The sequence below is a fragment of the Desmodus rotundus genome, chromosome 8 (assembly GCF_022682495.2).
Source record: "Desmodus rotundus isolate HL8 chromosome 8, HLdesRot8A.1, whole genome shotgun sequence".
Lineage (NCBI taxonomy): Eukaryota > Metazoa > Chordata > Mammalia > Chiroptera > Phyllostomidae > Desmodus > Desmodus rotundus.
This window is the reverse complement of record NC_071394.1, coordinates 28,774,519-28,800,995: the sequence shown is the minus strand read 5'-3', so window position 1 is coordinate 28,800,995 and position 26,477 is coordinate 28,774,519. Positions and strand designations below refer to the sequence as shown.

General features: G+C 46.1%; 1 protein-coding gene across 5 annotated transcripts in view; it reads left to right on the top strand.

Moving 5' to 3' along the window:
* The window catches only part of MATN2 (matrilin 2), a 122,005-nt gene that overhangs the window by 6,000 nt on the left and 89,528 nt on the right, over positions 1-26,477 (top strand). For 4 of the 5 annotated variants that reach the window (XM_053930191.1, XM_053930189.2, XM_053930190.2 and 1 more), the window contains exon 2: positions 5,169-5,336. In XM_053930191.1, coding sequence (XP_053786166.1) covers positions 5,195-5,336 — 142 coding nt within the window. In that variant the 5' untranslated portion in view covers positions 5,169-5,194. The remainder of the gene's footprint in view (positions 1-5,168; positions 5,337-26,477) is intronic. The other variant, XM_053930188.2, reaches the window with a different exon arrangement.

Genomic DNA, 26,477 nt, shown 5'->3' with positions numbered 1-26,477 from the left:
TTCAAGGCCCACAGCACATAGTGTTGGTGCTGGTGGGAATCCAATTTCCTATCACTTTACTTGGACCAGTGATGCCTAGAAGAACCCAGAGCTAAGAGGCTGGAACAATCTCCTTCTCTCTCTTCCCCTACCCTCTCAGCAAAGCTAAATGAAAGGATGCATTGTCACAAGGACAAGAGAAAAATTGCTAAAACAAAAGTCAAAGCTGTTGTATTTTTTAAAAAATATTCTCTCCATGCTCCCAGATGCTTTCTATGGAACCTGTGCAGCTTGAATTAACCTCTTTATCAGCCCAGAGGTCCTTCTCATACGCTCATGGATGAAAAGAACTGTTTCTCGAACATCATTCCATTTTCCAGTTAGAATTGGCTGTTGGTCTTCGGGATACTGTCAGTTGTAAATGCTGAGCTGGGAAACAATTATTAACACGGGCTCCATGCCCCAACTTATTTTTTTCTTGTTTCACTGTTATCGTGTGTGTTTTTTAGTCTATCTTGTCTGACATTAATATTACCATACTGGTTTAATGTTGACATGTATTCAGTATCCTTGTCCCCTTTTGTTTTATTTATTTATTTATTTTTAATCCTCACCCGAGGATATGCTTCTCATTGATTTTCGAGAGAGAGAGAGACAGAGAGAGAGAGAAACATCGATGTGAGAGAGACATTAATCCCATACATGCCTCAACCAGGGATACACCTGCAACCCTTTGGTGTATGGGCTGATGTTCCAACCAACTGAGTCACCTGACCAGGGCCATTTAGTTTCTTTTAAGCAGCTTTTTTGAAATATAATTGACATGCAGCAAAATTCATCCCATTTAAGTGTACAAGTTGGTGAATTCAGACAAATGTGCAGAGCTGTGTAATCATGACGTAAGCAGTTCTACCACCCTCCCCAGTTTCCCTCATGCCCCTTTGCAGCTCATCCCCTTTTTCCAGCCCCCACCCCTGGAACCGCTGACCTGCTCTCTGTCACACAGTGTCGCACACTGTCACACAAATGTCATATAAACAGAGTCAGTGAGTATGTGATCTTTTTGTGTCTGGCTGCTTTCACTCAGCACAGTTACTCTGAGATTCATCCAGTCCATCATTCCTTCAACTGCTGAGTAGTCGTATTGCATCGTATGGATGTGCCACAATTTATTTATCCATTCACCCATAGGCGGACATTTGGGTTGGTGCCAGTCTGTGGCTTTTGCAGTGAAAACTTCTAGGAGCATCTGAGTCCAAGTGTTTGTGTGGACGTGTTTTCATGTCTTTTGGGGTTGCTGGTAGGGGGACGACACGTCCCAGTTTCCCCACACGGAGGAATTACCTGGGGTGCAGGACTCTCGCCGTTAAAGCACTGGCAGTTCTAGGCAAACCAGGACAGTGGGTCACCCTCTGCTGTGCCATTTGGCAAGTGTACATTTGATTTTCTAGAAACTGCCAAATTGTTTGCCAAAGTGACTGCGACATTTTGCATTCTTACCGGCAATGCATTGGGGTTCTGGTTTCTTCACAGTTCTTTGCCAATACTTGCTTATATCAGCCCTTTTAATTGTAGTCATTCTAATGGAATCTCATTGTGATTATAACATGCATTTTTTGAAGACCAAGCATGTTGAACATCTTCTTATATGCTTATTTGTCAGCTGAATATCTCCTTTGATGATATGACTGTTCAAATATTTTTCACATTTTCAGCTGGGCTTTTTGTCTTTTTCTTTTTGAATCATAAGAGTGGATTTAGTCTGGATAGAAGTCATATAACAGATATATGTTTTGGAAATATTTTCTACCAGCCTGTGACTTACCATGCCGTGCATTATGAAAAAGGAAAGTTTTAAATACTTTCAGATACTAAAATGTATTTTTGAATTATGGATCTGTATATCATCATTTTAGTATAATAGTCATAAGCATAAAAGCTAATGTACGTTAAATGTCTTAGTACGACAGAAGTAACCAGTGCTAATGTATCGACTGGTTTGATTGCAATATGATGACAATAATAGTAACAAGACAATGGGTGGCTAATGCTTACTGAGCACTCGCTATGTGTGAGGCCGTGATTCCACGCTTTACTTGTATGGACTGATTTAATCCATTCAACAACCGGGTTTGTTATTACCTCCTGTTTGAAATGAGGAAACTGAGGCACAGAGAGGGTAGGTAGGCAACCTGCTCAGGGTTAGACAGCTAGACGTGTTTAGTTTTATTTATTTTACTGTTTCTAAAGATCATTTTTTGAAGCTTATTTTTCATAGTTGACATACAATATTATGTTAGTTTATGCGTGCGTAGTTGCGATTATTTTTAACTCTGTGTACTTCCCCCACCCTCACTGCCTTTGGTTTATCAATGGTCGCTTGAAAATGCAAACACTTCTCGAAGTCCACAATAAATCCAAACCACATGAATTAATACTTAGTTTTTTTGAAAATGCTAATTATCTCCCACATCGTGTTCTAAGTGTTTGGATTTAAGAGCAAATGTGTTAGGATGGAGGTGGGCCTTGAGAGCATGTTGTATATACTTTGAAATAAATAATCACGGCTTTGTACAGTCGCCGCCCCCCATCTGCAGGGCACATGTTCCAGGACCCCCGGTGGGTGCCTGAAACCGCGGATAGTGCTGAATCCTATGCATACTATGTCTTTTCCCTATACATGTACACCTTGTCACTTAAAGGAAGCACTTTATGTTTGTCTTTGCTCTGTACAAATTGCCAGCATCACTGCCCTTGCGCTTTGTTAGGAAGTAAAACAAGTGCTACTTGACCACAAGCCCCGTGCGATCCCTCGATGGTCATCTGATAACCCAGACGGCTATTAAGTGACCAACTGACGGGGAGCGTAGACAGCGAGGAGACGCTGGACAAAGGGGTGATTCACGACCAGGCTGGGGCCGAGTGGGAATACCATCACGCTGCTCAGACCAGTGCGAAGTTTGAAATTTAGGAATTGTTCATTTCGGGAATTTTCCATTTAATATTTTTGGACTGTGGTTGATTGCAGGTAACTGAAACCGCCGAAAGCAAAACCGCAGATCCGGGGGACTGCTGTGTGTGCTCATTCGGGGGAAGGAGAACAGCATTAAAATCGTGAACAACCCGTAAATGATGAAACATACGTAGAATAACCATCAAGGAAGCTTGAAACCAGGTTAAGATAAGAGAGAGTTTTTTGTTTAAAGAACGACTGAAACACATAAACTGTGATTGAAAAATTAGATTGATAATAATAAAATACCAGAGAAAGAGGCAAAAAACTTCTAAGTTTTCTTCCTGTTCTCAGAAGGAATCCTACAGTTAAAGCTATGAAAAGGGACCAGTCCAATCAGTAAATAGTTTAATTTGTTTAAAAAGGGGGGCATAGCTATCTGTGATGAGCTACCGTGCTCCGGAGCCTTACCCCTCTCTCAGCCACACAACCTCATCCAAGTGACTTAACTCTACCGCGTTACTGTACGAATTAAGTGATTTAATACCTTTAAAGCACTTGGCTGAGTGCCTGGCATATAGTAATCCCTGAATAAACACTGGCTATTTTAATGTATTTTTAATGCATACTGAAAATGAAACTACCTCAGTACAACAAGTGTGAAAACCTGCAGGCTTTGAGGTTGACGTGCGGAGTTTATCTCCAGGTCAATTCCTGGAAGAGTTTGCTGAACAGACAGTTCGCTTAATTATTGAGTATTGCTATTTAAGCTCCGGAAATGGTCCCTGCCCTGGCTCTGCCCTCCTTCCACCCCTGAAGTTGACTCAGCTATGGCCTTTCACGAATTGACTTTTGGTGATTTGACCTGCAGATAATTGAATTTTCTGCTAATCAGTGAACTGGCAAATTGGCCTGCTTACCCTGGGTTGGAATCTCTACTTTGTCACTAATTTCAGCTGTGTGACCTTGGTCAAATTATGAAATTTCTCTGAGCCTCAGATGAGTTTCCTCATCTCTAAAAAGCAGACATTATAACTCTGATTTCTGTGAGATAGGGGTAAGGATTAAATGAAGTCCCTGGGTGAACTTGCCAAGACCAAGATAAGGACTTAGTGAAGACTTTGTATGCAAATGATACTACTTAAAAGTTGTTCCTTCTTAAATATTTCCTCCTCTACACCTAATTTGCGTCAATTAATAAATTGCTCTGACACCCCCATGATCTTCATTGATTACGGAAGAATGCATATAAACCCGTCCCAGAACATGGCCTTCTCCGTGGGGTCTTGCCCCCAGGCAGAATAGTCTTGACATCATTCACCGAGTACCTTTCTCAGCCCTCGTGACACACTGAGATTGGCCATCGTGGGAAAACCTGGATCTGACCACGTCGCTTCCCTGCTTAGAACCCTTCCTCCAAAGCCTTCATACCCGCTGAGCTTCTCACTCAGCATCTGGTTTGGTCCTATGCTTCTCTTGTCCCCTAGCTCTTTTGCTTGCTTGGTTGTCCCCACCGCCCCATGTGTGCCAGGCACCGTTCTGCATGCTGTAGTGACATGTATTACCTCACTCCATTAACTAATATTATCTCATATTCCCATAAGGCTTGGGCAGGTTAAGTAGCTCACCCAGGTCACACACACGAAGTGTCGGACCCAAGATTCAAAGCCACACACTCTAGTGCCAGGGTCTAAGCCCTTCACCACTGCGTCATGCTACTTCTGAGTGGATGTGCGTGGGAGGTTGGGAGGCTAACTATGTGATGCTACCTTATGTCACCTACACATGAATTTCTTGGGAAATGTATGTCTATTAATTTGTGCTATTCACTATTGTTAGACTGAAGGAATATGATTACTTGGAATCTTCAGATGTGGTTTTTCCCTTTCCAAGTCCAAGATATAGAATGTGACTGTGAGTAATTGATAATAAACGTAATTGAGAAGAAACTTCAGGATGGATATTTTTCCTCTCAGGGTTTCTATTCAGTCTGACAGTGACCAAAGTGATGAAAAATCCCAACTATGCACGCTCTGCTCAGAGTGACCAGGAACCTACCAATTGCGGTCGGTTACCTGAGTTCTTAAGGATCACTCACGCAAATGGCATTTTAATTACAAGTGGCATGTGTGAAACATGAGAGGACCGGGTGGGCGGGCGGAGGGCTGCAGCGCCTGGAGGTCTGGGAGACCCGGACAGCTCACCCTGCCCCCTCCCCCTGTTGTGTTTGTCACAGCTTTGCCCCTCTTCCTCTTCTTGAAGATGGAAAAGATGCTGGTGGGCTGCCTCCTGCTGATTCTTGGACAGACCCTCCTCCTTCCTGCCGAGGCCAGGGAGCGGCCACCCTCGAGGTCCACCTCCAGAGGCAGACACACTCGGACCCACCCCCAGACAGCCCTCCTGGGTGAGTGATGCAGGTACTGCCTACAGAAGCAGGCTGGAATGGGTGGTTAAGGGCCGATCTCCAGGCCAGGAGTTGGACATCAATTGCTGAAGCTCCCCTGTCCCTGGGTCCCCTGGTGGGTATGCTGGGGGAGAGGGGGTCTCGCTGGCAATGAGCACCTCCTGAGTTGAGGAGGTGGTTGTACTTTCAAAATGATACGAAATCTCTTTTATTTCCAAGTCTTCCATTTAATTGGGGGCTCATGACTTTTCGCTCATGTGCAAGGGCAAGATTTTCCATCGGAAAAGGTCGTTGTTGGAATTCTCTGGACAAGTGTGTTATGGAAATTTTTTATGGTGTTTGTCTAGCTAACCTGTGTTAATAATGCTCCCCCGCCTGGCAGCATGGGAAGCGAGCAGAGGGCTTGTGGAACGCAGGAGCGGGCACAGAAGACAGGTGGGGACCTTGTGAGCTGCGTCAGGATGTTAGGAACACAAAAGGTCAGGGGGCTTTGATTCTGATTCAGTGGACACACTTTCTTCAGGTGACTTTTTTTCTTTCTCTGAGAGAAAGGAAAGGTCATGAAAGCACAGAGTACAGATAAGTCGCCCTGGTTGCAAATGCGGGCTCTGGTAAGCCTAGGGTGCGGGGGGAGTAGGAAGGGCAGCCAGTGGAAGAGCAGGTCCTGGTTCTGCTACCGACCAGATGTGTACTCTTAGGCAGTGTGATCTCTGTGAGGTTCAGTGTCCTCATCTGTAAAATGGGAGTGTTCATGCCATCCTTGGAATATTTTTGTGAGGAGAAACGAGGTAATGTATGTCAACTGTAGCTATGCAACGAATGATAGCTTTACCACAACTATCATTCCATGAAGTCATTTGCTGAAACTGTTTTACATTTGCATGTTGTTGGCCAGCCTCTAGAGTCTATGAAGGCCACTAAGGGAACTGCCCGGTGGCCCAGTAGCCTCAGCATCCAAAGTGACAGAGACCAAAGAGACCCAAAGAGCCCTGTGTTAAGAAGTCCGATCTTCAGTGATGTCAAGCTAAGCGATGACCCCATGATCCCGGGCCTTCCGTGTCTTTAGTCTCCTGAGCTCCCCGTTTCCGTGCTGATGTGAACTGAAACGTCTGCAACTGCGAAAAGGACTGGGGAATTTTCAGTATGCTGATTACAGGTTTTTTTAAAACAAATTTCAAGATGATAAACATGTATAAATAGACAGAGAGGACTGGAAATGCCTGATGTCCAGATCAGCAGCAGCGGTTGCATGGTTGGGTTTCTGATGGGGCTGCTTTCAGAATGAGCAATCCCACACTTAACCAGAAAAGCACATTCCTTCTCTTGGCTCAGAATGAATGAATGAATGAATGAATGAATGAATGGATCTCTCTTTGTTGCATACACACACTCGCACACACACACCACTCCTGGACCTCCCCCAGTTGGCAGCATTCACTTCCCTCCTTGGCCCTAAGCTCGGGCTCCGAAGTGGAAGCCCCCATCTTCTGAGGTAAGAGACAGCGGCTGTTTTGCCAAAGGCATGAACCCCACATCCAGTATTGCCTCCTGGTTCTTATTTTGTCAGGGACTGTTCCAGGGACAGAGAGTAGGATGGAACATGGCACTTGTCCCACCCCAAGGAGTGGCAAATGGCCACTCTCAGACATGCGGGAGGGCTGCTTGACTTACGAACATGGTTGAGTGAGTGAAAATCCTGAAATTGGAAGGCAGACACTGCAACCTTGGCCTTGATGCTCAAGAGCAATCTGCTTTCGGTCTTACTTTGACAGGGAATGAAGACGGAGAAGCCATGCTCTCTGTGGTCACTGCCCTGAGTTTGAACAACCTTCACTTCATTTCAGAATATGGTGTCTTGGGTTTCCTGGCTGTTTGCTGTTCTCAGCCCCTTGTTTTCTGTGCTCAGAGCATCGCTCAGGCCATGTGGCACTTCTTCTGGGGCTGTATTTGTGTTGTCCAGCAGCATAAAGCATTTCACTAGTTACTTCATTGCAAAGGTGTCTCTGGAAGTTTAACAGAGTAGAAACAGAGTTGTTTATTAGGTTATTTTTTGTTTGAATTTTCTGATTTTTTAAAAAGTGTATCATTTATGTCTTAATTCAGGTCCGAGTTCCAGTAACAACTTGAGTTAATTAAAAAAATACAGCGCATTCCTCTGCCTCTCCTATGAATAACTGCAGGCTGCTTGGACGGCAGCCTAGGATGTGGGGCCGCGGGGGCTCGTCTCTTACTTCACTCTTTTACCTGCAGTTTCACTCTTACCTGCGTGTGCCAGATGCGGGGGCTTTAAGGAGAACAACCCCCACCAGGAAGCGCCCATGTAGTGGGGGACACAGACATTTTTAAAAAATCGTTAACTTGGTGGAACCTGTGCACAGCCGGAGGGGCAAGTTAAGTAACAGTCCGCTCTGCCTGCCCTAGGCTCGGTGTGAGGCAGTGGTTCTCAGACTTTCGGTCTCAGCGCCTGTCACACTGAAAGATTTCTTAGGGTCCCAAAGGGCTTTCGTTGAGGTAGGGTGGAGTTAGAGCTATCAAGAGTTACTGGATCAGAAACAGACACAGAGAAGTTTTAAAAATAGTAATTAATTAATTTTAAAATAACAAGAATAACCCCCTCACATCTTATAACAGAAATAAGACACTTTTCTAAAAAACAGCATTTTCTAAACTTAAAAATCAGTGAGAAGAATAGCACTGTTCCACGTTTTGTGAGTTTTTTTAACGTCTGGCGTCATCGAGCACAGCTGGATTCTCATTCCTCACCCGTTCAGTGGGTCAGGAGACGCTGTTTTGGTTGGACTCCATGAAGAGAATACGGCCCCACACAGATACGTAGTCAGAAGAAAGAGGAGCATTGTGACATTTTTTCATATGATATGGATATTCTTGTTTGATAGACACTAAAACTTGACAAATGGTTTAGTTTCTTAAAGGTTAGTTGCAACGTGGAATCCAAAACCACATCATTAAAGTTTTGGGACTTTATACACTCATTAGAGAATGAGAGTATAAAAGGCAAATTAGTGCCATTATGAAAATAGTTCTGACTTCATGGACCCTCTGAAGGGGCCGCAGGGACCCCAAAGCGCACTTTGAAACGGCTGGTTGAGGGGAGCATTCCTGGTGAAGACTGCGACAATGTGGAGCTGTGAGGGGCCAGGAGGCCAGTGAGGACCGAGTGTGGAGGCGGGACCTGGTCGTGCAGGCAGGGCGCCAGGTCTCTAAGGCAGGCGGTCTGAGCTGGAGACCAGCCCGAGATGGCAGGAACCAGATCACTTAGGACCTCGGGGTTCCCACAAAGAGTTTGGGCTTCATTCTGCAGGGGTGGGAGCCCCTGGTTGACTTTGAACAGGCAACAGTGTTGATCACTGCTTATTCCCTTCCCGCCCACTGTGCCTGCTGGACAGCTTCAGCCTTCCTGGGCTCTGGCCAAGGCCGGGGAGATCCTACACTCCCAGGCCACCAGGAGAACAGACGAGCACTTTCTCCAGCCCAGGTTCTTTCTAGGCAACCACGCTGCCTGGCACGTACAGCTGGAGCAATAGGGTGTGTTCTTTCCTGAGCATAAGCTCCCCGACGTCTTCAGATTCTCCCCCTCTGCACTCATCCCCCATCCTTTATCAGTGGCGCAGGCCCCCTCCCAAACTCCTCCCACAGTCCCCTCCAGGGGGCGCTCACTGGAAGTCACGCTGCTCCCCCATCCCTCTAGTTACTGCCTGCTTTATTGTGCACATTTTTCTCTTTATTATAGCACTGACAAATGGGGAGGGGTAGTGGACCTGTTGCCAGGGCAACTAGGGAGGGCATATCAGCCTTTCTGAAACCTTAACCCTCCTTGCCCAAACTCCCACTGTATTCCTGGCTCCCCCATGGTCTCGTTGACATGTACGTTCTAAATTTACCAACCTAGCTCATTGGATTTCTACTAACTAGCCTTGAAACCTTTCCCTTTCCCTCTAATAGAGTCCCCTTCTGATCAAAAGCCCCCACACAGGATTCATGTTTGTGTTGTAAGAGGGCACTTTGTGACAAAGCGACAGTAGATTCAGAAGTGGGAGGTGGAGATATTTAAAGGAGGCTGACTTCATAGTGAGCTCAGGGGATGATGGGAGCTGCATCCTCACTGCTAGAAAAGGTCCAGAGCTGTTGGGGGTGGCGGGTAATCCAGAGGCCACAGAATTAGTGAAATTTCTTCATAACAGTTAATTTACAACTTAAAAATAAAGCTAATGAAGACAGTCTGAGAACGCACTGTCTACAGCCCCAGGTTCAGTTCCTTGGAAATCACAGTACGTGATGAGGCCCTTATTTCGATCTTTGCACACATGTCTCACTAAACCTGGCATGAAATTATGAGTAAAAACACAGAGTGTTTTTTTATACAAAGGGGTGAAACCTCCTGAATTAGTGGTGTGACTGAAGCAGTGGCCTGGCCTACGGAATTAAGTGCAAGAAGGGCCTGCTCTCTGTTGCCAACGGAAGTTTTTGCCAACGGATTGATGACTATTAACATTTTCAAGCATTGGCTGCTAGAAAATGAATTTTCACTTTCTAAAACAATCCCCTAATTGATATTTGTCGGCACCCTAAGCGAGGAAGGAAGCCGTCAGAGTTTCTAGCTCACAAAGAATTGACCCACTGAGGCCACCAGTCTTACTTGCCCTGAAGCCACTTTGGTCTGGTTAGAACTTCTGCCCCCTTCCCTGAGCTTTCCCAGTGCCCTCTTCCTTCCACCTGGAATATTTCTCCATGGTCAAGGCCTATTATCAGCCAAGGCCAGGTCAAATGCCACCTCCTTCTGTAACCAATCCTTTTGGGTCAGGGTCCCAAAACAAGGTCCTTCTGCCCAGTGCTGCCAACAGAACAAGACTGAGTTTGGTAAAGCAGACCAGAAACTTTGCTCTTTGATCAGGGAGTCGGGAAGGGTGAGCTCACGCTCTAACGGCACCTCCTTCCCGATTGGGAAGGAGCCTCTGTATTTATAGGCTGTGGCGTGGAGCGATTAAATTCTGTCTGGCATGTGTACTGACTCTTCTGTTGCACTTGGCCCTTTCCACACAGCTTTTTCTGCACACGATACCCCATCACCGTCTTGGTCTTTGCCCTCTGCCCTCCTCATTTTGCAGTGGGGAATCCTTTCAGCCTGTAAGGAGGCATAGCTCATGCCATAGCTTAGGTATTGAGAAAAGTTAGGGTCTTTTGGATGACAACCCGGTGACACGTCCTCTCCTTGCCAGGCAGGACCCTCCCAGGGCCAGCCCCACACACTGTGGGTCCTCTGCTAAAGTGTCAGCCATGTCTGCCTTACATTCTGAGGGGTAGTAGTGGCATGGACCCGAGGATTCCTATCTAGTCATTTCTGTACTTGCCTCATTTTCACCACTACACCGTAAACCCTTAGACAGGGACCAAGTGTGTGATTTCTCATAGCAGCTGAGGAGGGTACTCTCCTTTACTGAGCCCTGATGTGAGGAGGGACATGCCAGCTAGCTCACTAAGCCATGCAAAGGAGACAAACTCTGCAAGGTGGTTATTGGTTTATCCCATTTCAGACTAGGAAGCTGAGGCTCAGAGAGGTTGAACAATTTGGCAAAGTTCTCAGGTCTTCTGCAAACTGTCAACTGATGGTCACTGCTGCCAATTCAACACCGACAGGAATCCCTAATTTGGATGCAGTGAAGAAACTTTATTCAGTGCAAACAGCTCAGTTGTGGTGCAGCTGTGAGGACAGTGCAGCTGCAGAACAGCTCAGTAGTGCTAAGGCTCAATTACAAAGCAGTGCAGCTGTGGAACAGCGTGGCTGCGAGGCGGCCCTGGGTCTAGGTGGCCCTGCTTTTCTCTGGTCTGCACCCCCTCCTCTTGTCAACTCCATTCTGCCCTTGCACCAGCCTGCTCTGCTCTGCTCCTGCGCCAGTCTTCAGTGTTTCATCTTTGATCTTTCAGCCCCTGCTAGAGAAATGCAGTCTTTGGAAAAGGAAATGCATTCTCTGAGCCAGAGGGGAGCTGACTTAATAGACAGAAGTCCCTGCCCCTGATCCCTGATTGTCTATCCTCATGCAAATGAGGACTCCAAATCCTTGAAGGTTGATTGGTCCAAAAGGCACTGTCCTGATTGGTCAGAATGGAGCTGCTCTGATTGATAAAGATGCTCATAGGGGGCAGAGGGACATAGCTGCATAGCTATGATTGGACAGGGAAAGCCTCTGTCCTATTTGATATAGGAATCTAGGAAAGTTTTATGAGGGCTGCTCAGACGGCAGAAAGACAGTGCAGGCAGGCAGTTCAGTCAGTGCAGGAGGTAGACAGCTTAATGCAGGCTTCTCCCTGAAGTGTGGTTTGCACGAGAGCCCTCTATGTAGAAATGACAGCTAGGCTCTGGTTTGTAAATTTGAGCCCACTTAGCCACCAGAAGCTCTTCTTCATAGGTATCTTCTTTCTCAGGGTCCAGAAAACCTAGAAATAAAAGTTCCCATCCCCCAACTCCACCCTCTTCCACTGCCCTGCCCCTGCCAGTTTGGGAAAGGGGAAAGAATGCAAGTATTAGGGGCAGATGTGCCTTTGAGCAAATAAAAAGGCCTCGAACTAGAGCCTACTGATTTCAGACCCTGACTGCTCTTGGCCCAGGAGTCGTAAGCAGACCGTGAAATGCTCATCTGTAGTTGGAGATATTGCCTTGTACTTGGAGGTTATACCCAGGGTCCCCAGACCTCGAGGCCTGCCCACAGCAAAAACTCAGTGTGTGTTGAATGAGTGAGTGAATGATTAACTTGGATGATTTGTTACAGAACAGCCAGTGGGATTCTACTGCTCGTTGCCAATAGGCAAACTCTGGAGTCAGAGGTTTGGTGAAAAAGGAAAGAGGTTGTTTATTGAAAGGCTATACAGTCTTGGAATAATGGCAGTTTCTGCCTCAGAGCCTTGCTCCCCTTAAAACACCCAAAGACAAGTAACCCTGCCACACTGTGCCAAGTCAGATTCAAGGGTGCACCTGGAATCTCTTCTCCCATTTAAAGGCACCGTCCTCTGGGGAATGCAGGTCACTAGCATGCTCATTCAGGCTGCTTGGCAGGTTCCGGGTCACAGTTTGGCTCCTGTGTGCTGGCCGGAGTCCCACTTGCTGCACGCTGTTCCTTTCCTCTGGCCCCTGGCTCACCGGCCGGGCAGGCCCACGCAGCGCCAGTGCTGCTGCCACGTTTCGCTCAGGGAATGGTGCTGGGAACGTTCCCAGGCCAGGCGGCCTCCAGGGCCCACCAGCCCAGGGACTCGGGCCCCCTGTGGCTGACCAGGCTAGTGAGGGAAGGTGGGAAGAGCATGCATTTCCCCACGTATTCGGTTTTTAAAGGCCCGGCCCAGAAACCCATGTGTGATGGAGCATCCGGCTTCTCCACCAATGCGGGCTAATGCCCACCATGTTCGTCACCCATATGGTGTCTTTGCCCCTCTTCTGGCCACTATTTTCCAGAAGGGGGCAGAGTCTTTAGTCGCATCTTGCTACATGTGTGTATTGACCCTCTGGGCCCACGCAGTCCTGTGTCACCTGCGTCATAAGCTGCTCAGCTGCTGGGAAAACACACGCTGGTTTTTGTAGCCACGGTGGCTTTGTTTGCAGTTGATCTGGGGTATGGAAGCCTATCAAACCCCAGCTCCAGTTTCAGTCCCAGGCTGCCCTTCTGTGGGGGGGAGGTGCTGGCTCTCGCACTGCTTCTGGGTCCCCCTCCTCTGCTGCCCAGCAATCTGGCGAGACCCACCCTGTTACAGATTCATTTGGATGGTTCCAGTCTTGACTTGACTTTTAATTAGCAAGGACTCTGTGCAAGTCTCCTTTTTCCTCCAGGCCTCAGTTTATTCCTTTATTAAAGGAGATGGTTGGAGTTAGTGACCCCCCAGTTCTTACCTAGGATGTGATGGCAATTACCAATTCCTCTGCCTTCCAGATGCTCCTTCTCTGGTTCCTGTGGTGGGCTGGCTTTCTTTCACTCTCTCTGGGTGGGAGAGCCAAGGTGGAACCATGCCCTGGAGGCCAAGGAGGGAGAAGTTTTGAGATAGAAGGTGATGGGAGAATAAAATCAAGCAGGGAAGTGGGAGTGGGACAATAGAATCAGGCAGGGTAGTGGGGGTGGGGCCTTAGGATCAGGCAGGGGAGGGGGGTGGGGCATAAGGGTTGGGTTGGGGGGGATGGGTGGGGACACTAGAATCAGGCAAGGGAGGGAGGGCCAGTAGGATTAGGCAGGGGCTGGGCTGTAGGTCTGGCAGCCCAGCAGTGGTTCTCAAATTTCACAATGCGTCTTAAACTCCTGGAAGGCTTAGCAGAATACAGACTACAGGTCCCTATGCCTAGAGTGTCTGATACAGTAGGTCTGGGTTGGAGCATGAAAAGTTACACTTCCCGAGACCTCAGTTTTAGAACCGTTGCAGAAGAGAAATTAGAAGCTGGGTTGTGGATGGGCAGGAGGAAGAGCCTTTGAGAAGAGATGCTGTGGGGCACGAGCCAGACAGGCAATGCAGGGGGAGTAACATCTGCAGGGAAATTGCAGCTGGAGAGTATAAACTGACCTTAGCCTGGGCCCACCCCTTCTGAAGCTTTGAAAATAAGTTGCCAGATTTTTCTACCCAGGAGGATTCAGCAGAGATGGGCCTCCGGCCTGTGTGCGGAGCCAGCCTCTTACAGCTCAGGGTTAAACTATGCGCAGCGAAGGAGCAGAGCGCCCAGTGTGCGTCTGTGCCATCGGAACTGACAGCTGTCGTGACTGCTGCGGAGCCCCAGAGTTCTGTTCCCCATGAAACACGTCTCTTCATGCATGTGCTGCTTTATGTATAAGCCAGCATCCCTGTTATCATTCGTTTTTTATAAACTGTATGAAGTGAATTCCTCATTCCTATCTTGTGATGAATACTGGGAGAACCCAAAAAATCACAGTATCTGACTTCCAGTAAGCCACAAAGTTAAAAGCTTTCCTAGCTAATGAATCTACAACTTGGTTTTGCCCCTTCCTACTAATTCTTTCTCCCTTTCTCTCTCCCTTTTTCTTCTCTATTAAACTGTGTATCCCCTTCCTTTCCCATAACTCTTCTTAGACAACAGGCCCAAAATGGAGTTGCTTATGCTAAGTCCATGTCACCAAGCAGAGACTTAACTACGATTTCAGCTGTCCAAGCAATGGAATCTTAAACCCGTCAACCAGGAATCGCCTGGTCGGCCCTAGTTAGATCACCTCCCAGACCCCTGCCATAAACCAGCTTTTTTGTCTGGTAGGACGTCCTTGTTAAGGCCCCCTTCTATGTGTAATAGTCTCTCTATTTGTGCATCTCCTTTGAGCTCCTTCCTATCGACTAGATGGGATACTGCCCGATTCAAATTGATTTTTGCTCAGCTAAACTCTTGATTTTTTAATATGCTTCAGTTTATGTTTTAACACTCTCAAATCTCTCCCTCCCTCCTTCCCTCATTTCCGTCTTTAGTTCCGGGATATTCTGTCCTCAGCTTGCCTGTGCATTTGGCACCTGCAGCATATGTTTGTGGAGATGGCGGTGGTTGGGGACATCCCCCAGTGGGTGACATAGCTGCTGTCCTCTTCTTTGATGGCTGGTGCTCATAGGGGGTGTGGAGGGGGAAGCATGCACCCTTACCCTTCTGGAGCCAATCATGTCAGGCACTGTGCTAGGCAGTTCACACTTCACTCTGAGTAGTAGTATTATCCCCGTTTTACACATGAAGAAACTGAGGCTTAGACAGGTTCAATGTCTTGCTTAAGGTCGTTCACCTATTGAGTGCAGGTGGGAGTCCAGAAGCCAACTTGCCAATCCTCTGCTCAAGCCCTTTGCTACAGCCCTAGCTGCTCTGTATCATACAGCTGAATTGGACTCATCTTCAGGTCCCCATGGAGGGAAGCATCCCTGACCTTCTAGGTCGGGATTTAATCCCCAACAGCGCCATCCCACAGCAGGTGCCTTGTCCCAGCACAGCGTTCATCAGCCTGCACGGCGACTGTCTGCTCCATGGCCTGTGCTGTGTTGCCCGTGCTTTGGAATGTGCCGGGAACACGGCAGGCACCTAGATACCTAGGGAAGGAGTAGAGGAACTAGCAAATGAACAAAGAGGAAGGAAAGTCTCTAGTGAGGAGCCACCGGGCTAGTGAAGGTTTCCAAATCCAGGACAGGTGGAAGACCTGAGGCTATTTAGCTTGGAAACAAAACAAAACAAAACGAAAGAGTCAGGGCTCTCTGGAGGTTGTTAGGGAAGAGTCTAGGTTTGTTATTAAGACATTAAAGAGGTGAAAGAGGTGACGTAGCACCGAATACCTGTGCTTTCAAGGAAACACATTCTTCTTCTGTAGGAAACTCTGTAGCCACCAGATGAGTGAGGTGGGTGGGGGGCCACAGCGAATTGGCTCCTGGACCTCAGGGATATTGAAGGCCCTGGGTGCAGAGGGCTAAATAAATCTCCAATCCACAAACTTTTACTTCCAGAATTCTGTGTGGAGGTGCCTGCAAAATTAGGACATGAACCAGAAGATGAGAACTTCTCCCCTATTAAAAAACACACACACACACACAAACAAAACTAACTAACTAAATATTTGCTCTCCAAGAAAAAAATCTGCCTTAGAAGGCTCTGAAATAACCTTTTTCTAACCAAGGAAGAAACAGGAATTTTAAGCGACTGGCCACATCTAATCTGTTGAGCCCTGAGTCTCCCTTTCGGTAATGTTCATGAAATGAATGGGAGAATGGTGACAGGTAAATTGCTCTGGCTTCTGGTTAATGCATGCAGAGCCTGCAGTCAAGGAAAATCACTAACCCTTTGTTATGCACGGCTGAGTAGCCTTCATACAGCAGATTTTTTTAAAACTTAAGTTGAATACCTTTTTGTACTAAAATTTATCATCTTCATTTAGGTTAATCATTCTTGATTAATATCTTTTTTTCTCCTTTACTTAACAAGTTAGAATCATTTGCAATTTTAATAAAATGGTTTCTATAATCTTCCTCCTGGTCCCCACATAAAGTGTTAAAAGAGTATTTTATATTCTTTGGAAATGATTATAAAGAACAATCATCTGTACTTTAAAAAAACTGATGTCTAACTATGTAAAACTATTAGGTACTGAAAATACAAGGGAAGGTAGTTTAAGGACTTGCCTGAATTATCCACTATAGACATTTCATGTATTCTTGAGAGGAAATGGTGTAGAGACTTGCGTTGTGTATTAGTTTGCTAGTGCTGCCATAACACCGTCACAGGCTGATAGCTTGTGCGACAGGAATTTATTTCCTCACAGTTCTGGAGGCTGGAAGTCCAAGGTCAAGCTGTTGGCAGGGCTGGTGTCTTCTCCCCTTGGCTTGCAGGTGGCATCTCCCTGGGTCCTCACCCGGTCTCCTCTCTAGCCTGTCTGCATCCATACTCCCTCTTCTTAGAAGAACACTGGCGGCATTGGATTAGGGTCCACACGTGCATTCATTTTATCTTACTGTACCTCTTCAAAGACCTCCGTCTCCAAATGCAGTCACATCCGGAGGTACTAGGAGTTAGGACGTCAACGTGTGCATTTCAGGGGATGCAATTCAGTCCGTCACAAGTTGCTTTGCTTTTCACTCTCCCAGATTGTGGAGGACAATATGTCTCCTCTGAAATGTTCTAAATTGCATCTTTTCGCTCTCTGATGCCCTTTATATTGCTATTTAAGGGTGATGTATGTAACTGTTACTGACGTACGCTGGGGAAGCACATTCAAAGCCTTCAGCAGTGTGATGCCCGTTAACTTACCATCGCATAGTTCTGAGGCCTTAAAGCAGGTTGGACGAACACAGTAGGCTGGACTGCCAGCACGAAGGCTGCAGAGGGGAACTCATGTGATTTAGCCAGGATGTGAAACCAAAGCCAAGTAAGATTCTTCAAAAGCCAAGAATTAGAGCCATTAACTCAGAAAAATCCTTCTTTCAGTGTATCCAGAGGATGCTGATTTATAGGGAACAATGAAAGGAAGTCAATGTGTGTATTTTGGCTGCTCAGGGGACTGGGATGGGGGTGGGGAGGAGTTATCATTAGCCCACAGCCAGCCAATGAGTAAGCACTTCGAAGAGGAAGATGGACGGCCAGATGTACAAAGAGCTAATGCAGGGGACGGGGCTGGGGGCTGGTGAGGGGACAAGATGAACATGAGCATGTGAGGATCAGGCTGAGAGCCAGGAGGTTCCTTCGGAGAGACGGTACCAGGGAGTGAGTGCAGCATGGGCACTTGGCCATGAGAAGCCCCGGGAGGATGAGCCCCAGAGGCCTCAAAGTCAGGTGGGACCATGAAGTCAACTGCAGACGAATCCAGTCCAAAGGGCTCAGACCTGGCAAAGGCTGCAAGACGCTGCCTTTTTTGTTTTTAATCATTTTTTATTCTGTGTGGAGGTGCCTGCAAAATTAGGACATGAACCAGAAGATGAGGACTTCTGGTTCTTTTTCAATTACAGTTGACTTACAAGATTATATCAGTTTCAGGTGTACACCCCAGTGACTAGACATTATAAAACTCAGTAAGTGGTCATCCTTACTTCTTCATTCCCAGCCCTGACACTCGAGCTTGTTCCAGCCGACTTGATCCACTCATTGAGTAAATGTGCACTGAGAATCCCCATGTTCCAAAGGCCATGCAAGGCCCAGTGAAAGGAGGAGAATTCTTAAATCTGGGGGACTATTGGCCCAGGAATGTATGCCCTCCCCCTGGAGGTCCCGTTCATCCCTATGTGCCCAGAGGCCGGTGTCCCTCCTGTGTGCTTGTTTCGTCCACTGAGGGAAGCAGGCTCCTCCATGCCCTTCTTCCAAACTTGAATTTTATCCAGAATGAAGAGGACTAAGAAAACCATTCATTTTACCTAGCTGTTTGTCCTCACCCATATTGTTTAGTTTGAATACTCTATTTTTTGTTTCATTATTTGCCTCAGTTTTGTCATTTATTTTTTCATTCCACAAATACGTGTCTGATATTAGTATCTATAGTGTGCAAGGCATCGTTCTGGGTGCAGCGGTACTGCGGCGTCATGGGAGGGACATATTTGACTCAGGGTCCCTAACTGTGATGACTTAGGGTTTGGGACGAATTCCACAGCTTCAGGTAGCATGGGCCTGAGGGGCAAAATCTATGCAGGACCAGGGAGAGAAGTCCTCAAGAGCTAGTAAAACTCTTAAACCACCTGGGCTGGACGCCTCTGTAAACAGGATATATTCAACAACTAAGTCACTTTCTTTAAGAGTCATTCATCTATTTGGGTTTTCTATCTCTTTTTGAATCTATTTAATAGCTGGTATTTTTCCTAAAAATTACACGTGTTGTGCCCTGGCTGGTGTGGCTCAGTGGACTGAGCACCGGCCTGTGAACTAAACGGTTACTGGTTCGATTCCCAGTCAGGGCACACGTCTGGGTTGCCGGCCAGGTGCCCAGTGCAGGGCAACCTCACACTGATGTTTCTCTCCCTCTCTTTCTCCTTCCCTTCCCCTCTCTCTAAAAATAAATAAAAATCTTTAAAAAATTTAGAAAAAAAATCACCTGTTTTGTCTGTATTTTCAAATCTATTGGTGTACGTTATATTTCATAGCATTATGTTTTAACAGGGAGCATGGTATTCTTTTTTTAAAATTCATATAAATGATATATAACATTGTATTAATTTTTGGTGTACAGCATGATTTGCTATATGTTTGTGTTGCAAAATCATCACCACAATAATTTTATTTAACATCCCTCATCATACATACTTAACAATTTTTTTATGAGAACTTTTAAGATCTACTCTCAGCAACTTTCAAATATACAATACAATATTATTAACTATAGTCACCATGCTGGACATTGCATCCCCAGGCCTTATTTACCTTTTACCTGGAAGTTTGTACCTTTGACCACCTTCACCCTATCACCCATGCCCTGGGGGCAAGGCGTTCTTTAACAAAAAGTATCCAGTGTTTTGTTCCTACAGTTCGCAGAGCAAAAATGCAGAAGGAACGTTGAGACCTGGGGGATCTGTGCTGGGGGTGCGGGGAGATGACTCTGTCGACTCTTAGGTTTCCCCGTTAACTCCTGACGCAAAGCACGGTAGTTTTACAGTTTTACAAAACACCTCTTGTTTGCCTTGGCTCTCTTCCTCTCGCGGAGCCCTTGAGTGGTGGATCATGTAATAATTCCCAACCCGGAGAAGGACGCCAGGAGCCACTCTCCGGGTCCCACCGTTGTCATCAGGAGGGTTCAGGGATGTTTAGTTGAGAGGGTTCTCACCTGGGGTCTGGGGGCCCCCCAAAGAGCTCTTGCATAGACTTCGGTAGCTCTGTAATTTGGATGAGAAAAACATTATATCCCTTTCCACTAACCTCTGCCTGCCATTGGCATTCCCTCCTGTTAGGGTCACAAACCACAAAGCGCAGGCGGGGCAGCAGTACCAGCAGAGATCGCAGACATCTTCATGGCACGTTACAGCTGTCACCGACAACTCAAAGTGGCGCTTCCGCCCAGCACTGCTTCGAAATTACACTAGTTACTAGTTAGTAGACGCACCTTTCGATCTTGTTATTTAATGTTATTTTGAGAAGTGTATGTTAATATACTCCCCAGTGTTTTTCCCTTTTCATATCTTGATAACTACTGTTCAAGTAATTGGCTTCCTTTTAATCCTTTGCATTTGTTCGTTTATTTGTTGCTTTATTGTGGTAACATATACATAACATAAAGTCAACCGCTTTCCCTGTGTTAAAGTGTGCCATTCAGAGGCATTTAGGTTAGTACATTCGCGCTGTTGTGCAACCACCATCACTATTTTCAGAACTTTTTCGTCATCTCAAACAGAAACTCTCCGCGCATTACGAAATAACTCCCCTTCCCCTGTCCCCCAGTAACCTCTTTTCTACTTTCCGTCCCAGGGAGTTGCCTATTCTAGATGCCTTATATAAGTGGAGTGGGATAATGTGTTCTTTCGTGTCTGGCTTTTTTCACTTAATATTTTCAAGGTTTATGCGTGTTTTAGCATGTATTAGAACTTCATTTTTTAATGGCTGAATTATATATATATAATATATATACATACCACATTTTGTTTATTCATTATCTTTGGGTACGTGGGTTGTTTTCACCTTTTTGGCTATTGTGAATAATGCTGCTATGAACGTTGGCATACAAATATCTGTTTGAGTCCCCACTCTCCGTTCTTTGGGATAAATACCAAAGATGGCATTGCTGGGAGAGACGGTAATTCCATGTTAGACTTCTTGAGGAGCTGCTGAACTATTCCACAGCAGCTGCAACATTTTACATTCCCACCCGCAACACGTGAGGGTTCCAGTTTCTCCATATCTTTACCAGCACCTGTTATTCTCCAATTTTTTCATAAGAACCATCCTAGAGGGTGTTGTGTTTTATTCTAGGCGGGTAAAATTTTTGTTCTGAGAAGGGGTCGTGGGCTTCTGCAGACTGCCATGGGAGGTTAAGAACCTGGGGTAGGGGAACCAGAGCCCAAAGATGTTGTTACTCGTCTAAGATGAAGTGGTGCACCAGCAGCAGCCCAGGACTCAGAATTAAGTCTCCCAGTGCTGAGTGGAGCCTCTTCCCCCACTTACCATGTCGTTTGTTCTCACGTAGACACTTGCCCCAGCCAGTGGTCAGACTGAATCAGGTCTGGAACAAAACCACCAACTAACCAGCCACTGAACCGAGGCCTGTCCCGGACACTGGTGAGATGGACATAGTTCTTGTCTGCAAACCTCTCTAGCATGAAACTACCACACAACCACCGCAGCTAAAACTTGATTCACTCAACAAGTATTCACTGGGTGCCGTGCGTGACATCCAAGTCTGTGTTCACTTGGAGTGTCTGGGAGACATCCGGGGGGACAACCTTTGGAGATGCTCAACTGGCAGAAGCGGTGTTTCCTTTAAGTACGGAATGGTGTCCTGGACTGTCATTTCTCCACCTGGAGCCTGTAGTTCTGCAGAGGCACAGCCTAGGATGGCTTCCCTGTTCCCGACATTTCACCGCCTCATTTTCTTACTGAGCTTGCAGTCAACTCTGGCTCCTGGGCCTTCCCATGCTTGTTAGCATGGTTTTAAAAACACAGCGGTAGCTCTTGTTTTTAACAGAACTCTGGCATTCCATGGTGTGAGAGTGAGTAAGTAGCATAACCCACCCTGAACCCCAGTTGTCTCATCTATAAAATGGGGGTGACACTGGAACCCCTTCATGGACTGGGAATGAGGATGGGATGAGATCACACAGCTACAGGGCTTGGCGCAGAGCCCGGCACAGAGTAACCATCCAACAAATGCTTATTGCTCATATAGTTCATGTAAAATTTTATTATTAAAAAACACTACGTACATGACAAAATGCTGTTAACAGATCCTACTCGACTCCTTAAAACTAGGAATTAGGTGTTTACTTTTCATCTCTATTCTAAAGCATCTGGCATACTAGCCTCCCAATATTGTGTACTGAATGAATGCATGAAAGATGACATTTATTAATATTATTAGTATTAATTTTATTCATCTATTTGAGCATTTACTGATTTAAATATAAAGTAGCAATTCTTTTTCTTCCAACCTTAAATCAGATATTGGTTTTAGATCCTCTATAGAGTTGATTACATGAGAATTTTAGAAAATATGTGTAATTAGCAAAACAGTCCAATAAATTTTATTGTGCAAACCCTTTGGTTCGCAGTCCAGTGCTCGATCCACTGAGCCACACCAGCCAGGGCAGTATAACTTAGTGCAATTTTGATGTGGTTGTACAAAGGGGCGAGCTGCATTTACCTATGCTGCCATCTTGACCAGAAGTCCCTCGAAGCCTTCTGGAACAGTGCCAGATGCTGGGGATTTATGGAAACAGCCCACAAAAACCCTACAGTTAAAACTAGGGAACATTAATGTACTATGAAGTCGTGCAGGTTGTACCCTGTATAGTTGTAAGTCTGTTGTTTCCTGTAAGTTAATGTAAAAGAGTATGAGTTCTAGACTATGATTTCTGGGTTAAGATCCTAGCTCCATCATTTACTGTGTGACCTTGGGCAAATTGAACTCTCTGAGTCTCAGTAGTGCCACCTGTTAAATGGGAACAGTAGGTTGTTAGTGCATATGCAACATTGGCTCATTATAGATATGGATATAAACATTTGTTAAGGCCAAGGAACATTTTTTCCCCTTTTTAAAAGGTTTTATTTATTTATTTTTAGAGAGAGGAGATGGGAAGGAGAAAGGGAGAGAAACATCAATGTGTGGTTGTATCTCACGCACCCCCAACTGGGGACCTGACCCACAACACAGGCGTGAGCCCTGACTGGGAATTGAACTGGTGACTCTTTAGTTTGCACACAAGTGCTCAATCCACTGAGCTACACCAGCCAGGGCAGGAACATTTCTATTTAACTTATTTTATGTAGAACCAATAGCACATTAGAGCTGGAAAGGAATTGAGACACATCATTCAGTCCAATCCTAAAAATCAAAGTGCCATAGTCAAAAAAGATAAAGAAGGTTATGTGGCCAGAGTCACCTAGCTGGTGGCAGAGTGGGGACCAGAATATGGGTTTCTTGGCTCCTAGTCCAGTGCTTTCTTTGTGGTGCCACATTGCTACCATACAGTCCTGCACACAATACCAGGTGGGAATAATAATAATAACAAATATAAATGATTATTTGACTCTTACGTTGTGCCAGGCACAATTCTTAACATATATGCATTCATTTAATCCTCATGACAATCCTGTGAGGCAGATACAATCATTGTCACCCTATTGCAGAAGAGGAAACTGAATGTTAGAGACAGCAGATGACTTGCCCAGGGTGGAGAATGGGTGTGGTGTGGGGGAGCATGGCTATCCTGGGAGTCAGGAGGCGGCCCTGCCTTTGCACCACATGACTTCTCTCCCCCTTTTGTAGAAGAGGGAGATTGAATGCAGTCTTTAAGGTCACTTTCACCTTCAAAATGCATATTCTAAGTGCTCCCAATTATCAGGTCTGTGAGTAATACCATTGTAGTTCATTAAACTTGCAGTCTTCTTAATTGATCTTCATCTTCATGACTGGCTACAAGAAAGACTATTTGTAGAACAGCCTAGAAACCAAAGTCACCAAGGGTGTGAGGGATTCCTAAAATGTTATTTTTGTCTTCCATGGCAACCCTAACATTTGGCATCAAGCTTAATGGAGTCACCTACAGCAGCTGGAGCTGAGCGTTTGCTCCAGCACTGTGAGTGATGAGGAAACAAATTTCTGGCACGATAATTTTCCTTTTATGTAATTTACCGTTCTCAGTGTATTTTAGGGAGTGTAAACCTAAGCCAAGTTAAGTAAGAATGGAGGAAATGAAGCATTGTATAAAAGTGCAGAAAGAGAACGAGTTTCCAGATGAACTGGACAGTGAGAACAATCCAGTGCCCGGCACGTCGCGGTAGAGAGAAGGATGGAGGTGGGCACGCAGAGGTTTTGGGGGAGGGGAGGAGAGTTGGCCCAGTTCTCACAAAGCTTGGCTGGAAGTGGCCTTTAGGTGAGCTTTGTGAAGCAGATTGAGCATGCCCAGTTGTATTTTTTGTTTGTTTGTTTTGTTCCAGTGTAGTTGGAATTCTCAGCAGGAACCCACTGTGGATGGGTGGGGCATTAAGACAGATATATTGAGGAGTTGAGGGGAACACAAGGGCCAGTGCAGGAAACAAAGCTCTCCAGGTATTTTAAGCAGAAAGAGTTTTCATACAGGAAATTATGTGCTTACAAAATTGTCAGAACGGTTGGAGGCATGGGAGTCCAGCGCCATCACACAAAACTCCATCACTGGGATCAGGATGCTGCCACCACCATAACCACATCAATGAGGCTGGTAGACAGAGGGTAGAACACCAAGTGTGTCTTTCTACAGCCTTGCCTGCAGAAACAGCTTCTCCCTCCCTTCCTACTTGAATTGGTGTCACCTAATTCTCACCCAGAACTCTAGCTGAAAGGGAGTCGGGGGAATGTGGTTCTTGTCTCTTTAGCTTCTGCAGTACTGGAAGACTCATAGGAAGTGGTAGGAGTGCATGCCGAGTGTCAGTTGACATTCAATCAATAGTTACTTCATTTGCAGTTGGAATTAACTCTGGAGAGTAATAGAGGTAGAGGAGTCAGACACCTAAGAAGGATGAGTTGGAAGGGACCAATCTCTGACCCAAATCATCTGCTCCACCAGCTGACAGTCCTTTAGGTAGACTCACTCCAGGGTCAGATAACAAAGGGGTAGACCCTTGCCTTCTAAAGACAAAGGACTTGGCTTAAATTCTCTCTGGTGCCTTCGTATCAGTGTACACACAGCGGACGTTAATTTACACCTGAGACCAAGCTGGGGATTCAGATGGGAGGCAAAGCAAGGGGGCAGACTGGAGAGACTGGCTCTGGGTTAGGTCAGGGATGAGAGGGTGAAGCCTGGGCTGAGTCAGAAGCTTTTAGAATGTCCCTAAAGGAGGATGGGCACATCTGAAACCCTTCTGTGGTTCCCCATTGACTCCTTAATGAAGTCCAAACTCCTTAATAGAAGGCACATCAGCCCACCCTACATGGCCCTGTCATCCCCATTCTGTCCTTTACGATTCAACCATACCACACCGCCTGCAGTTACCCAGGCACCTGTGCACGCCCCTCTGCTCTGCCTCCAGACTTTTGCTCATGCTGACACTTTGCCTAAAATGCGCACCCCCAACTCGGCCTGGCCCATACCTTGATCCTCCTCTAATTACAGAATGCTATAAAATAATACCATATTGCACCCATCAGCTTCTCTGGATACCCCACCTACTGTCTTGGGATCAGTGCTCTAGCTGCTCGTGTTTTTATGAATCTTCTGAATCTGTCTTCTCTACAAGGTTATATACTTCCCCAGGCCGAGCTTGGTTCTCAAACTGTATCCCCAGCACCTAGCACAAAGACGGGGTTTTATAACGTTTGCGTAACTCAACTAAACCAAATTCATGAGAAAAGTGTCTCAAAGACCAACGTCGCCTTTGCTGGTAGAGAGCTGTGAAGTCTTCTGGCCCTGCCTCTGTGTGTCCTGCCCGGAGCCAGGTGGAAGGCATCCGGGCCTCTCCCTCCTGGCTCCCGTCCCTCTCCACCCAGCACTGCATTGCTATTCACAGGTCTCGGCTCTGCCTCTGACCTCCCTTTGCTGAACTCTCAGAAAGCAGATGAGGCAGTTGCTCAATTTACCGTATTAAGTAAAAACACTCCTATGGGTCAAATGCCAGCTTGCTTTTTAAAAGCAACCTACTCTATGTTTCACTTTGCAGGAAGAAGAGACCACCTGCTTCCCAGGGCTTTCTGTACTATCTGGTACCGAGGGACAGGCGGTGTGTGTGTGCACGTGTGTGCGTGCGTGTGCATGTGTAGATTACAGTTCTGAGATATGAGTCATTTCTCAGTTTGAGAAAGGAAGGAAGATGGTTACAGGGGTTTTGATAGAGAATACCAAACGTATTATGTAAGCGAGTGAGGTTTAAAACCATCAACTGTTTCAGGGCTTCTTTCTACTTCTCTTTATCAATTAAGAGAAAGCATGTTTGTAAAATAAACTCAGAGAAGACTTTATTTTTCTTAGTGGAACTTTAGCTCGCAAGGAAACTGCTTTACCTTGCAAGGAAATGCACTTCACTGAAAACTGCTTTCTCCAGGGTTAGCCTGGGGCCGCTTGCTTTCTGGCTCCCTCACAAAGAAAATTACCCAGGGTTCTGGAAACCGCAGTCCTTGAACCTCATACGATGTCCCTTTTCTTTCAGCTCATGTAACAGTTACCAGAGGAGATTGGTGTGATGTGGCATGTTTTTTTTTTTTTTTCCTCTCTTTCTTTTTTTTCTTTTCCATTTTACTGGCTTGTTGGTGCGCTCTCCCTGAGGGCCTTACAGAGCTGTGTTCCTAGAGGAATTTATGACAGTCGGCAGGGACAACTGAAATCTGAGCCAGTGTGAACCCAGCATTCCTCCGGGCCCTGCCGGCTCAGGTCTCCATCTTAGGGAGCACCACTGCTACACAAAGATGCAGGCTCACTCACCAGAATCTTCTTTACAGCAAAAACAAAGGAACATGCAAAGTACCTCATCGAGACATCGTCAGGGACGTTTTGCATGAAAACATCACAGTGTGCATCTCCATAGCC